The 16068-nt window shown below is 38.4% G+C and overlaps 1 protein-coding gene across 1 annotated transcript; it reads left to right on the forward strand.

Moving 5' to 3' along the window:
- Positions 1-4789: 4789 nt before the first annotated feature.
- On the forward strand, positions 4790-6226 carry LOC112314001 (small proline-rich protein 2D-like). Its single transcript, XM_045203698.2, has 2 exons — positions 4790-4857; positions 5589-6226. Exon 2 carries the CDS (start codon positions 5608-5610, stop codon positions 5848-5850), a length of 243 nt encoding a protein of 80 aa, XP_045059633.1. The 5' UTR covers positions 4790-4857; positions 5589-5607; the 3' UTR covers positions 5851-6226.
- The last annotated feature ends 9842 nt before the right edge of the window (positions 6227-16068 follow it).

Below are 16068 nucleotides of genomic sequence, written 5' to 3' on the forward strand. Positions count from 1 at the left end.
TTAGTGTTTTGGGTTCCTTTGGATATATATACTTTTTAAAATTTTAATTCGATATTTCTGATAATTTTAAATCAACTTCCAAAACATTCTTTTTAATGATCTCAAGAATTCCACCATAAGAATGTACTATAATTTATCCATTTCTGCAAGATCTGAATGATGATGAAGAATGAGTCTGACACTCAGAAATAAAAGCAGAAGACAAATATTCAAGGTCAACTTCAGTTTTTATTTCTCTAAGAATATCAGAAATATATAACCATGATTCCTATTTTTATCTTTATTTCGTCCCTATTTTCTTGTAAAGTCTTGACTTGCAAGGATTATTTTGTTCAGTGGTATGTAACATATACTAGTAAAATGTGAGATAAAAAATTTAATCAAGAATTGGACAAAATTAAAAAAAATTTGTTCTTTCCTGTCATTTTCTTATAGTAATTATTCACAGTAATACCCTTAGTAGGATAGAGAATGGAGGTAAGTTATTACTCTTAAAGAACATAAATCCAAGCTGTTTAGATGTGTGGGTGGATGATAGGTAGGTAGATAGAAAGGTAAATAGAAAAGACATGTGGTACATGTGTGTGTAGAGTATTGCATGTGTGTGAAGTGTTCTGTGTTTCAGGTCTCAGGTGTTCAGACTTGCAGGAACTTCTATAGTTAGATGTAATTCTTCATCTTGGGGTGGCTCTTCTTGTAGCTGATCGTGAGAAACTCTGAGTGCTCAAATTCATCACAGAAACCTATAAAGTGACTCCTGCTTGATGTGGGAGTCACTGTCATGATTAGCACCCCTTTCCAGAGCAGTGTTCTCAGAAGGAGAGCCTCAAAGGTACAACCAAAACTGGAGTATCTCACACTAAAATCCCATTTAAACAGGTAATTCGCTAATTATGGGTGGCAGGAATCTGAGATTTCACTAAGGATTTATGTTTTAGATGTGATGTGAAACTATAGTGAATAGTGAGTGACCTGCTGGGTAAATTCTTTTCTATTTGCCCTCTGACATAGTCTAGATGGAACTTTTGGTGATGACACTCTTTGTAGACACCTGGCGTTAAGGTGCTGAACTGATGGCCCTGTCCCTGTATGGTCATGGTGAATGGTAACTGTGGCCCAAAGCAACTTCTTGCCTAACAAGGACAATGACAGTTCTGGGAACCTAACCTGTTTAGGAGAGGGGATGTGATACTGGATTGATTCAGTGATCCTTTGCTGTGCTTCCTCTTCCTCTTCATTCTCTTCTTCCTTCTTTTTCAATGATGAAACAATGTTCTTGGAAAGCTTCTTGATTATTGACCAAGACAAGGAAGCTCTAGCAACATGCTTTAATATTTTAACACATGACAGTCTCCCCTACTGACTGCAGGTAGATTTTGAAAAGATATGAAAGAACTAATCACGCACTGCACTGCCATCATGCACCAACTGGACAAATAAAAGGTATACATTTGGGAGTGAGAAGACAATGTGGCAGGTTGAGGGGTCTGAAGGGCTTAAGGAAGATGGAGAAAAAACAGAAAAAATATTTAAAAAATGATTGTCTTTAAAGAACTAAAACCTGTGTGTAAAGAGAGTGAGAGAAAGCAAATATGTATGATCAGCTTAAGTTCATATTTTCACCTAGATTTTATAGACTTTTAGTGTTCTGATCCTCACTCCCCTCCTCAAACACACTCTTAATCATTACCTGTGATGGTGTGAGTGTTAAATGGTATTTTTATATTTGTTTCTTGAAATTTAAAAACTGGTATTTATTTATGGAATAAAAAGTCTTTATTTTCTGATAAAGAAAGTGCAAGAATTTCTTGCAGTACCAGCAGGTGAGGGCAATGCTGGGGTCAGGTGAGATGGGGGAGATTCTGATTCCATTAACAAATGTGTCCCCACATTCCCCAGTAACATAAGACCAGTGCTGTAACTTTATTCCTCCCCCAAATGGGGACTTTTCACCAGCCATGACTCAAAAATAAATGTTTTAGTACATGATGGGACTGTCCAGAAAAGAGGGTAGTTCAGGTCCAAGTCTGAATAGAGAAACTGTGGAAGAACTAATGAGAGCTGTCTCTGAAAAGGCAGAAATCAAACCTGTATTCAGAATTGGAGAACACATTAAGACATTGTTTCCCAAACTCTAGTTAGTCCCAGAAGGGCCAGTATATTTGTCATAAATATGTATCACATGTATCATATAACATTCTTAATATTTTTATATTTAAAATCAATTTATACCAACCTTTTGAGTTTCTGACTTAATTGACCATAGGAAATCATGTCCATGAAATGGCAGATGAAATATTCAAGTTATATATTTAATGCAGAATTAACATAAACATACAGCCAGCATTTGCGTTATTCCATGCCCCTGTGAAGCCACCTCCTGTAACACAAGAGGTGGTCCAGCTTTCAGAGCCACTGTTAGCAACTGGAACCTGAAAAATTGCCCTTGTAGGCAGACTAAACATTTTCAAAAGGCTTTTTATAAATAAGTTTAATGCCTCTTTGAGAGGTGACCTCTCATTTGTGGCACAGATGGCATCAGGATAGGAAGTGTGTGACCCTGAGAAGACCTTAGCTGGTACCTCATGAACTTCCTGACTGGGGTGGGAAAGCTGAGGGCACATTTCTCAGGAGATTTAACTGCCCACTCTGGGTGGGCACCAGAACAGAGCACCCTAACAGCTGGTGTGTCTGTCTGTGTTCCCAATTAACCTGTGAACGAAGCAGGAACTGAACTTGTTCTCTATTGTAGGAAATATCAGAGTAAACCACATAGGTGTGGTTCAGTAAATAGACTTTGAATGAATGCTTGTGATTTTTGTTCCATTCTCTGCATTTCATTAAATGATGATTATGAGTTCCTTTTTTTTTATATAAAAAGGCTCAAGTGAACAACTTTGAGGGCCGCAGGGAGGAACAGTGCTGAGGAGACTGATTCCCCCTCTGAAATCTGTTGTGGGGCAGAAGTACTTCCAGGAATGGGATGGAGAAGATAGGTTCAAAGAGGCAGGAAACAGAAGGCAAATGTCTGGTACTGTGGGAGGAGAGAAAGAGGAGGAACGGATTTCAGGATGAACAGGATAAGTAGATAGTTCATGCTGACAGTCCCTACTCTAAGAGGCAGATATTTTCTTCCCTGTTTATAGACAAGAGGTGACCTGCCTGTGGTCACATGGTCTGTCAAAGATAGAACTTGGACCATACCTTGGCGTGTTTTAAGTCTCTCCTTCAGAATTATACAGAGTTCCCTAGAGAAACAGACAAATAAGAGACAGGGAGAAAGAGAGAGGAGGAGAGATTAATTTGTTGTAGCAATTGGATCATGTGGATATAAAGGCTGGCAAGTCCAAATCTGCAGAGCCAGTGTTTCAGTTTGAAGATCTTTAGGCAGTGGAATTATCTCTTACTCGGGGGCATTCAGCCTTTTGTTGTACTCAGGTCTTTAACTGACTGAATGAGGCCAACCACATTCTAGAGGGCAATCTGCTTTCCTCAGTCTACTGATGTGAATATTAACCTCATCCAAAAACACCCTCACAGAACACCCAGAACAATGCTTGACAAACATCTGGACATCTCATAGCCAGTCCAATAGACACATAAATTAACTTTCACACTTTGTTTCTAGCACGCTGAAAAGTTGTGTGAAGACAGAAGAGGTGATAATAGATATATTGGACATATACTTCATTTATATGAAAAATACAAAAAATGAGCAAAAATTAATGGAATTATTATTGATAAGTTGTAAATAAATGTCAATTAATTTCAATGACTAAATTTTTCATAAAGTGATTTAAACTTTGTCTTGAATTTTCCAAAAGGTTCTATGTCAAAGTTTCAGTTACTAGATATTAAATAAATATAAAATTAGTTATTTGAATGCCATTGTTTATTAGATGGGCTGTTCCAGTGGTTTCAAAGGAAGACAATGTAAGAATATTTGAACAACTCTCTAAGTTCTCTTTAAAAGTTAAAGAAGTAGAATGAGGTTAGTTGGGAGAAAGTATGTAGGAGCAGGTAGTGTATCATGTTGGGGAGTTGTGAGCAAAAAGCTTGCTCTCTGATATAGGTCTAGGGACTGTGTGAGCTGCCAGAACATATGAGTTATGGCAGCTAACGTGTGGTCCTCAAAGATTCCATGCAGCCACAGTGGTACAGACTTATAAATAATAGAGGAATCAGCTATATGTGCCCTATTTGCAGGATCAAAGCATTGAAAATAGAACCCTCGAGGTCACATTGTACTGAATGTTCCTAGTATCATTATGGGGAATAATAGACGATCTGAAGGCTTACCTCAGTCCATTTGCAAAGAAGAAAAGAGGACTTAGATCAGCAGTCCACAGGATAAGGAGAAATATATTTAAGGAAATTTTGGGTAAAGAGACAGATGTCATCATTTAGCTAATGATGACATTTTCAACGCAGCATGTATAACAAATGACAACCAGCTGCAGTGGAACTAGGCAGAAGGTATTATGACACAGGAAACATGAAAGGTGGGAAAGGGTTATCTCCCCCAATCAAGAAAGAGAGCCTTTGACCACTGTTAGAGAATCCCCCAAGTTCTCCCATGGCCCTAAGTCCCTGACCAAGAGCTAAGGCAGAACCCCTGTGAGTCATGAGCATGTAACCCAGTGAGGAGATCCTGGAGCAGGTTATGTTCTGTTTTCAGAGTTCCTGTCAAGCCAGTTATGGATGGATTTGCATTTTGGATGGAAAATTATTGGACCAGGTCAGTTTCAGGCACCTCCACTTCCCCCTGGGTGGAGCAGCAGGCCCTATAAAGACATCGTCAGCTGTACGACTCCAATCTTCCCAGCACTGAAGTTCTGATCCACTTCGGGAAACCCGGTGAGTCTGATTTCTCGAGTTCAACTGTTTTCTGGAGCTCTCAGCTGTTGAATTTACCTATGGACAGCAAGTTTTTTGGGTCCTGAATCATGATTATTGGTGTGATGCTACTTATGCGATGGAAACTTAGAATTGGGGCATGATGATACACTCTTTTCAGTTGATTTTTGGTAGATAATTTGATATCCTGTATAGAAAAGAAGTTAATAGGAAAGCTTTGATATGAAGGAGAGAAAATACCAAAGTATTTTTTCTTTGTTTTCTGTATTTTTTGGTGTCCCTTCTGTTGTCTGTGAGCTTCAAGGCTTATCTCTTAGAAAGTGTGAGGCCCTTGTATTGTTCCTGAAGGGCCCTTTGCTCTGTACCTAACTCAGGCTATGCGGACCTCACAAGGGATAAAAATGAGAGGAATTGCTTGTGAGGTGCTTAGAATTTCAGAACTTGTGATAGACTTTTTGGAAGATGTTATTTTCATGCAAAATCCATGACTTAATTCTTTAAAACAAAAATATTTGCTTTGGAAAAATGATAAGAGGAAAGAGAGGGTTTTTCTTAGTGCTGCTGAAGTAATTTGCAAATGAGGAAAGGAGAAGCCAGAACTCTTAGAAAGGGAGCTAAGATACAAAGCACATTCTTGAAGACTTGGAGAGATAAATCTCATGGGACTAAGAGTTGGGTTCTCTCTCTGTAGCCGTGCCTTCTTGTGACAACTGCCATGTAATTTTTTTCAGATTTTAAGACTCCAGAAAGATGTCTTACCAACAGCAGCAGTGCAAGCAGCCCTGCCAGCCACCTCCCGTGTGCCCACCTAAGTGCCCAGAGACATGCCCACCCCCAAAGTGCCCTGAGCCTTGTCCACTCCCAAAGTGCCCTGAGCCATGTCCAGCACCAAAGTGCCCTGAGCCGTGCCCACCTCAGGTGTGCCAGCAGAAATGCCCTCCTGTGCAACCTGCTCCACCATGCCAGCAGAAGTGCCCACCCAAGAGCAAGTAACAGCTCCGAGTTCAACAGGATCAGGAAAGGATAAGAACCACTGTCTCACCTGGTTCCACAGCCCTCCTTCATCTTCCCCTGAAAGCCTGTTAATGGATGCAGAAGAAGCTTCTCCACCCTTCAGCCTGTAATAAGCCTTTGATGAGTCCTGGCAGTGAATGATTTCCTTTCTGAGGCTGTCCTGCTGTCCTACTGTCCCCTCTAGGAGGAAGCTGAGAAAGGGCGGTCCTCATCTGTGTCAGTGTCCCCCAGCTTCAGAAGGAAGAGCAGCAGCAGGTTCTCTTGAAGGATTCTGTGTCTGTCTGTCCCCTAGAGGCCGGGGTTTCTACCAACTGGGCAACTGTAACTATTTTTCCATTTTCTGAATAAAGTACATTTTTGTTTGTGATGGGATAAGCATTTTCTTTCTTTTTTTAAAACTGCCTGTTAGCGATATCATCTCGTCATTTTGGTTTGTTCATCTCATTTGATCCTAAATCTTAGGATCTTACTATCAGTGTTATTTGAATTTGGTGTCATACTAAAGATTATTTCTATATTATTTCAAATATATGGTACTTAAAAATTGGTGTTTAATTTGAGGACCAAATTATGGAGCTCAGGATTTCAATCTCTCCACTGTAAAGTTAGAAATAGAATATTCACCTACAAAATTGTCTTAGGCATAAAATTGCATGAATAGATGTAGTTTAGTTACCACAATGCCTGACCAATAATTAGCACTTGGTAAAGCAACAGATCATTATCATCACCATCACCATCACCATCTCCATCACCACCATCATCATTTCCATCACCATCACCATCTCCATTACCATTACCACCATATTTGCTTCAGTAGGAAAATGGCTCGGACACAACTAATTTAGGAAATAAGAAGATTTTTAAATTTTATTTCCCTTTCAGATTCTGTTGTTTCTTTTCTAATTCACTTTATATTTTTACATAATATTTCAGAAAAAGAGCTTTTAGAAATTAGTGGCATATTCTGTATAAAGTTGTAGTCATTCTTAAAACATGGGCAGTACAGTGTAAAACTTGGCCAAAGTGCTGGTTCCTTTCCATCTAATCACCTGTTTTTCTTACTCCTATCATTTTTGATCACCTCTGAAATTTCTTTCTTGAGTGTCTGATCCCACATTTGAAAAATATTCGTGTTTCCATGTTTCTTTAGATTTGAAGTTACGCTTTCCATGAAGCTTGTTTTCTAAGTGCTTAGCCTCCTAGTTGTCAGTTGCCGAAAGAAGAATATGTCCTCTCAGTATTCTTTCTTTTCTTGTAGTCCTAACAGTGCACACTGGAAATAGTTCATTGAGATTATATATTTGGGTAAGATATAGTATATGTACATATGCACACACACTGATATACAACACTACTTTTAAAAGCAACAAAGTCTTCATATCAAATCATACAGTACCTAAACATGTTTACAATTAAGAGAATCTTCCTCTTCCTACATCCTCCACTCAGAAAGCTAGAAGTAAAAACTCTAAGGTGATTTGGCTGCTGATGGAAGGAGAGTCCCAGATTATAGCACAAGCCTCATCAGACTGTGAAGTGAATGAAAATGAACACTGATACTTGAGAGTTGTTCCTACTCTAGCTAGTGTATTTGACCCAACACAGAAATTTGTGCCTTGATGTGGAGTGCTACTACAACAAATCTTAAAAATGTGGCATTAACTTAGGGGTATGGAAGTGGTTGGCAAGAAAACTAATGTGAAAAACTGGAAATATGGGGATACATGTTATTCAATGGCAAAATATTTGCTAAAATGATTGTAGTAACCTGGGAGGCTGACCAAGTATTGATTATTTTTGTGTTCAACTGAGGATTTCCACAAAAAAAATATGTTCAGGAAATCATTGTCTGGTTTGCATGCCCAAAATGCAAAGAATAAGAGCCTGGACATTCAAATTTTTGCAGAATTATAAAATCTACTGTTTGTAAGCCCCAAAGACTAAAGATAAGATTAGATGCAGTTTTGAACTTTAAGTTCACTTTCCATTGACTTTAACAGCACACAGAAAAGAGATAAAAGTGTGTAGTTTTCCCACCTATTGTGAGAGATGTCCTGAAAAGTACTTTTAGAAAAGGACAAGATTGTGGTTAATAGAACTCAGGAATCATGGGAAGAATACAATACATCAGATGATTAATAAGTTTTTGAGGGTATTTTAAAAATTTTATTTATTGATTTTAGAAAGAGAGGAAGGAAGACAGAGAAACATTGATTTGTTTTTCCACTTATTTATGCATCCATTGGTTGATTCTTGGGTGTGCCCTGACCAGGGATTGAACCTGTAAACTTGGAGTAATAGGACAATGCTCTAACCAGCTGAGCTTCCTGGCTAGGTCAGTTTTTGAGGGTATTGATGAAGTAAACTATGAGTCCAATTAAAATGCCTTTAATTTTTTGAAGAATACAAACAGCTTTCCAGCCCTCCCTTCTTACTTCCCACACTACCAGATGTGGTCAATGTAGCTGACTAAAAAGGAATAACTTCCTGATGTATATAGAAGGTCCTCAGACAACAATGGTTAAAGGATTTTCTCTCTCAGAGAACAATATCAGACCTATTAAGGGCAAACAGGAGAATTAATACAGAAATTCTTATAGTTTGGTGCTCTTTTGTATGATTATTTTCTTTCATCTCTCCTAGCCCCCAGCTTTATCCATGTAAAATTGACAAAATTGTATATATTTAAAGTGATTTATATATTTAAAGTAATCACGTGGCATTTGTTTACTTTATGAAGTGATCACCACAATCACTTTATTTTTTAAAATATATTTTATTGATTATGCTGTTACAGTTGTCCAATTTTGTCTCCCCTTTATTCCCCTCTGCCTTGCATCCCTCTCCTACCCACATTGCCCCCCCCCCCCTCCACTTAGTTCATGTCTGTTGAGAGCTAGGAAAGAGAGCTAGGCAATTATAGGCATTGCTAAGCAGAAAACCTCTTGAAGGTCACCAGAATAGATAGGGGAGAGACACAACATTGTCGGCCAAAGTAAGGGTAAACAATACGTGATTTGCAGAGGGCTTATTCTGAGTTACAGCCAATTAGTTAGAGGGCCATAAAACTTTAGGTGCCAGACTCATCTCAGGTCTGGACCCTTATCTTTAAACTGAGGGTACAAATTAAGTGGGACAGACAGATGGTTCTTATCAACAGGAGACAGACAGATAGTTCCTCCTGACCCCAGAGCTATGCAGATAACCGCAACTCCCGCTTTTGTAACTTGCTTGCTTGCTTCTCACCGTATAAAAGAGCTAGCCTGTGAGCGTTCGGCGAGGCTCTCATTTGCAGCGCTACGGAGCGCGGTGACTTCGGTCACATCGGGAGAGTCCGCCCCTGTGCAGGTAAAACTTTGTTTGGCCAATAAACCATCTCAAAGAGCCTTTCAGTTCCTGGATCTTTTGTTCTCGCTGTTGAATATAACAATGTCCATGGGTCACACATATAAGTTCTTTGGCTTCTCCATTTCCTACACTATTCTTAACCTTCCCCTGTCTGTTTTCTACCTACCATTTATGCTTTTTTTCCCCTGTAGCTTTTCCCCCATTCTCCCTACTCCCAATGGAAATCGCTGATTACCCTCCATGTGATTTCCATTTCTGTGATTTTGTTCCTGTTCTAGTTGTTTGCTTACTTTGTTTTTGTTTTTGTTTTAGGTGTGGTTGTTAATATCTGTGAGTTTGCTGTCATTTTTACTGTTCCTATTTTTATCTTCTTTTTCTTAGATAAATCCCTTTAACATTTCATATAATAAGGGCTTGGTGATGATGAACTCCTTTAACTTGACCTTATCTGGGAAGCACTTTATTTGTCCTTCCATTCTAAATGAGAGCTTTGCTGGATACAGTAATCTTGGATGTAGCTCCTTGCCTTTCATGATTTCTTTCCAGTCCCTTCTTGCCTTTAAGGTTTCTTTTGAGAAATCAGCTGATTGTCTTATGGGAACTCCTTTATAGGTAACTGTCTCCTTTCCTCTTGTTGCTTTTAAGATCCTCTCCTTATCTTTCATCTTGGATAATGTAATTATGGTGTGCCTTGGTGTGCGGTTCCTTGGGTCCAACTTTTTTGGGACTCTTTGAGCTTCCTGGACTTCCTGGAAGTCTATTTCCTTTGCCAGGTTAGGGAAGTTCTCCTTCATTATTTTTTCAAATAAGTTTTCAATTTAAATTTCTTCCTCTTTACCTTCTGGCACCCCTTTGATTCAGATATTGGGACATTTAAATTGTCCCAGAGGTTCCTAAGCCTCTTCTCATTTTTTTGAATTCTTGTTTCTTCATTCTGTTCCAGTTGAATGTTTATTTCTTCCTTTGGTTCCAAATTGTTGATTTGAATACTGGTTTCCTTCCCTTCACTGTTGGTTCTCTGTATATTTTTCTTTATTTCACTTTGCATAGCCTTCACTTCTTGAAGGTTCTATTATGTGACCATACTTAACCATTTCTGTGAAGATCCTGATTACCAGTATTTTGAACTCTGCATCTGATAGGTTGACTATCTCTTCATCACTTGGTTCTGTTTTTGGAGCTTTAATCTGTTCTTTCATTTGGGCCATATTGCTTTGTCTTGGCACACCTGTTATGTTATAAGGGACAGAGCCTTAGGTATTCCCAGGGTGGGGCAACCCATGTTACTGCATTGTGATGCTGTATGTGGGCAGGGGTTGAGAGGGAACAATGCCAATTGCTTGGCTCTAGTCGGCTTTCACTTCCCCCACTACCCATAAGCAAATCGGGCCCTTCTGGTGTCAATTACAAGGTGAGTGGACTTGTGCATGTTCTAGGACCCTGTGGGTTTCTCCAATGAACTCTTCTTTGAGGCTGGGAGTTTCTCCTGCTGCCGCAACCCCCACATGTTTTATAGTTAGAGGTTTGAGGCTTTATTTCCCTGCACTGGAACCCTGGATTACGTGGTCTATCTCACTCCCCAGTTATTCCCCTTGGTTTATCTGTATGCAAATGTGGGACTGTCAAGTCCTCCAGCTGCTGCCTTGCCAGCCATGGCCCTCCAGCCACATCCTCAGTGGCTCAGTCCTCCAGTTGCTGCCTTGCCATGTGTCCTCTCTGCCCTGGCTGCCTATCTCCACCCCTGCTACCAGTCTGAATGAATGTTTCTTCTTTAACTCCTTGGTTGTTGGACTTCCATATAATTCGATTTCCTGACAGTTCTGATATTTTTTTGTTTTTAAATTTGTTGTTGTCCTTCTTTTGGTTGTGCGAGGAGGCAAAGCATATCTACCTACACCTCCATCTTGGTTGGAAGTCTCCACAATCACTTTAATACATCTATATCCTCACACAGTTACCATTTGTGTGTATGTATTAAGAACACTTTATGTTGATCATGTTAGCATATTTCAAGTACACAACACAGTATTATTAGGAATAGTTACCAAACTGTACTTTAGGCCCCCAGAGCTTATTCAGCTTACAACTGAAGGCTTGTACCATTGACCAATATCTCCACATATCTGCCAACCCTCAGCCCCTGTTAACATTCATTCTACTCTTTGTTGTATGGGTTCCATGACTTGCTGACACCCTTCTAAATAACCAATGGCTCATGAAGAAACAATAAGGGAAATTAGAAAATTGTTTGGGAGAACAAAATAGAAACAGAGCCTACTAAAACTTATGAGATACAGGTAAAAACAGTGCATACAGAACAATTGAAGTCTGGAGACCTCTATATTTAAAAAGAAGAAAAATATGAGATCAATGACCTTATTGAACTTTAAGAAAAACTATGCTGAATGTAAGGATAAAGATGGAGATATTAATACTAGAGCAGAAATAAATAAAATAAAAAGTAGAAAAACAAAAGAATCAATAAACTAAAAGATGGTTCTTTGAAAAGATCAATAATAGACAATTCTATAGCTAGTCTGACCAAGAAGAGAAAAGACACAGGTTACTGAAATCAGCAAAGAAGAGGGGATATCCCCTGGCTGGTGTGGTTCAGTGGATTGAGTGCCAGCCTGTGAACCAAAGGGTCGCCAGTTCGATTCCCAGTCTGGACACATCCCTGAACTGCAGGCTAGGTTAGGTTACCAGTAAGGCATGTGCGAGAGTATAACAGGGTACAGCCAAGGGGGGCCCCCAAATATGGATTTGTAATGGGGTCCAGAACTCAGGGTGCCCAGGAAATATTAGAAAAAAATATATAGTGGTTTTTAAAAAAATAAATGTTTTTATATATTTGTTAAGATTCATATTTAAAACTACATTAAGATACAGCTAGACATAAAATATATGTGAAATTAACTTGTATAAGTGCTGACGCTCTTGTTCCTTTTTATCCACATCTCACAACTAAAAAAAGAAAAAAGGAAAAAAAGAAAAATATATATAGGATGGCCTCATCCCCACAAGTCTGAGCTGGGGGATGGGACACATGGAGCAGGGCCACCGAGAGCTGTTTTGCATAGCAACAGTTTGCAGCTAACCTCTGGCATGGTCATTTAACGTATCTATAACTTTTAACTGGTTTAATGGATATGTTAAATAGCTGTGGCCATGCTTTGAGCCAAGGAGATGGGAGTGACTTCAACCTATGATGTAACTGGGAGGCAACTCCCCCTGGTTATAGTGCCTGCATGAGAGCTTGGAGATGATTGGCTCCACACCATGGGGCCACACCTGCCTGGACTTACTATGGCAGCCCAGAAAAGCTGGAAAAAATACGGGAATGATGGCAGGTGTAACTGATTGTGGGAGGAGTCAGAATGGGGCTTGCAGAGGAAGATTGGCGCTGGGATTTAAACCCAGGTATGGCAGCCATGATGGTTTTTTGGAGTGAGGGACCATGTGGCTTTGGTGAAAGGGGGGACTGTGCAGCTTTGGGGTGTTCCCTTTTGCCACATGGCTTAGGAGGAAGGAGAGACGTTGCTGGGAAGAAAAGGGGTGAAAGGACTCTTGCTGGTGGGCCATGAGAAGGTGCCACATGGTTTTGGATTAAATGGAGATCGCGGCAGTGACACAGCTGATGGTGCCAGGAACCGGGGGCTGCCTAAACCAGGGACTTCTACTTCCTTTCCTGAGATATGGTACCTTGGACTGGGCAGCGGGAGAAGGAAGGACTGTGTGTTATTGTGGGTATTCTAAAGGACTTTAGTATTTTAATGAAGACATTAAGTCATTACTCTAAGTCTGTATAACTCTTTGAATAAATAATCCTTTTCCTTTTCACCAATCTCTGGCATTGAGAGACGACTTTCCCTGGTGGCGGGCAAGGTGAATCTAGTACAGGGTGGGGGACTTCTGGAGCAGGAGGCTGGGTCCATTCAGTAATAGTATATCATTCCCCCACCACCCCTCTGGGTCTGTTCTGTAACAAGAGGCAACCACACATTGATGTTTCTATCCCTCTCTTTCTCTCTCCCTTCCTCTCTTTCTAAAATAAATAAATAAAATCTTAAAAAAAAAGAAGGGATATCACTATTGACCTTACAGAAATAAAAAGGATTATAAGAAAACACTGTGAAAACTAACATATTGGATAACATAGATGAGTGAATAACTTCCCAGAAAGACACAACCTACCAAAACTGATTGATAAAGTAGAGAATCTAAATGCTTATAAGAAATAAAATGATTGCATTAATAAAACAAAAATTTTCCAGAAAGAGAGGTCTAGGCCCAGATGGCTTCACTGACACATTTACCAAGTATTTCAATGAGAATTTAAAATAAATCTTTTTGAACTCCTGTTAAAGAGAAAGACTTAATACCACAGAACTCTACTTTTAAGAATGTTTAAGGTGAGCCCTGGCCAGTGTGGCTCAGTTGTTTGGAGCATTGTCTTGTAAACTGAAAGGTCACAGGTTTGATTCCTGGTGAGAGCATATACCTACATTTTGGGTTTGATCCCTACTCAAGGTGAATGCATGAGGCAACCAATCGATGTTTCTCTCTCACATTGATGTTTCTCTCCCTCTCTCACCATCTCTCTAAAATTAATAAGCATGTCCTTGGGTGAGGATTAAAAAAAGAAAAATGATTAAGATGGTGTAATTTATGTATATTTTATCACAATTAAAAATAATTTTAAAAAGTGATAGAAGAGGAGACCTTTACCAACTCATTCTATGAGGTCAGTACTACCCTGATGCCAGGCCAGAAAATGACATCATGAGGGAAGAATACTACACATACACATCCCATTAAGAATATAGATAAAAATTTCTCCATAAAATACTGCAAACCAAATCCATTACCATACAAAGAAGATTGTATATCATAAGCAAGAGGGGTTTGTCCCAGTAATGTAAGGTTAGTTTAATTGCAGGATCAATCAACATAATATATGATAGTCATAGAATAAAGGGCAAAGAAAGACATGGCCATCTCAATATAGACAGAAAAAGTGTTCAGCAGAATGCAACAGCCTTTCATGGTAAAAAACAGACTTGGAACAGAAGTCAATTTCCTCAAACTGATAAAGGCCATCTATGAAAAATTCACAGGTGACATTAGACTCAATGGTAAAAGACCGGATGGATTTTTACTAAGATCAGGAATAACGCAAGGGTATGCATTCTTGTCACTAGTATTGAAAATTGCACTGGAAGTTCTAGCTTGGGCAATTAGGCAAGAAAAAAAGGTATACAGATTAGAAAGAAAGATATGAGACTACTTCTATTTATAAATGGCATAATATTGTATATAAAAAATTCTAAGGAATTCACACACACACAAACTATTGCAACTAATAAACAAGTTCAGCAAAATTTCAGGACACAAGATCAAAATGCAAAAATTAACTGTATTTCTATACACAAGTAATGGATAACTTGAAAGTAAAAACAGAACAATTTCTTTCACAATGACATCAAAAAGAATATAACATTTAGGAATAACATTAACAAGAGAATTGCAAATCATACACTGAAAACTACAGAACATATTTGAAATAAGTTAAAGAGGACATAAGTGAAAAGACATCTTGTATTCATGAATTATAAGACTAAATATTGTTAAGATGACAACACTCCTCAAATTGACATATAGATTTAATACAATCCCTTTCAAAAGACCTAATTGCCTCTTCTGCAAAAATTGATAAGCAGATCCTAAAATTCAAATAGAAATGCAAGGGACCCCCAAAAGCCAAAATGATCTTGAAAAAAGAAAGCACAAAGTTGGAGGATGCATTTTCCAATTTTAAAACTTGCCAAAGAGTCACATTAGTCAAGACAATGTGACCCTAAGATGATTAGAAAGTCAGAAACAAATTCTTATATGGTTAATTGATTTTTGATATGAGTGGCAGGATGATTTAATGGTGGAAAAGAGTCTTTTATGGAGATCCACATACAAAAGTTGGACAGCTACCTCATGCTATATATAAAAATTAACTCAAAATGGATCATAGACCCAATGTAAGCATGGCAACTATAAAATTCTCAGAAAAAAATGTAAGTGTAAATCTTCATGACCTCAAATTAGGCAACAGTTTCTTAGCTATAATGGCAAAAGCTCAATTAAAAATATAGGTAAATTAGGCCTTATCAAGTTGTAAAAACTTTTTTGTTTTAAAGGACACCAAAAAGGATAACACACAGAATATGAAAGAATATTTGTAAATCATACATCTGATTCATAACTTTTATTCAGAGTATATAAAGAACTCATCACTTAACAATAAAATGAAAAAAATCCAATTAAACATAGGCAAAGGATTTGAATAAACATTTTTCTAAAGAAGCTATACAAATGGGCAATAAACAAGTGAAAAGATGTTTGCTATCATTATTCATTAAGGAAATGCAAATTAAAAAACCATAATGAGATACAACTGCATATCCACCAGGATGACTATAATAAAAAGGCAATAACAAGTTTCACTGAGTATATGGAAAAATTAGAACCCTCTTACATTGCTGGTGGGAATGCAGAATGGTGTAACTACTTTGGAAGACATTCTGGCAGTGCCTGAAAAGGTGAAACATAGAGTTACCAAATGACCCAGCAATTCCACTTCTAGATATATAATCAAGAGAATTGAAAACACAGATTTATGTAAAACTTGTACATGAATGTTTATAGCTGCATTATTCAGAATGGTCAATAAAGGGAAACAACCCAAATGTGCATCAACTGATAAATGTGATTTATCCCTATGCTACAATATTATTCAGCAATAAAAAGGGATAAAATACTAATGCATGCTACAACATGAATCAACCTTTAAAG

Source organism: Desmodus rotundus, chromosome 12 (assembly GCF_022682495.2).
Source record: "Desmodus rotundus isolate HL8 chromosome 12, HLdesRot8A.1, whole genome shotgun sequence".
NCBI lineage: Eukaryota > Metazoa > Chordata > Mammalia > Chiroptera > Phyllostomidae > Desmodus > Desmodus rotundus.

Excerpts from the sequence above, each read along its gene's own strand:
- LOC112314001 (XM_045203698.2), top strand. The coding sequence starts at position 5,608 with ATGTCTTACCAACAGCAGCAGTGCAAGCAGCCCTGCCAGCCACCTCCC.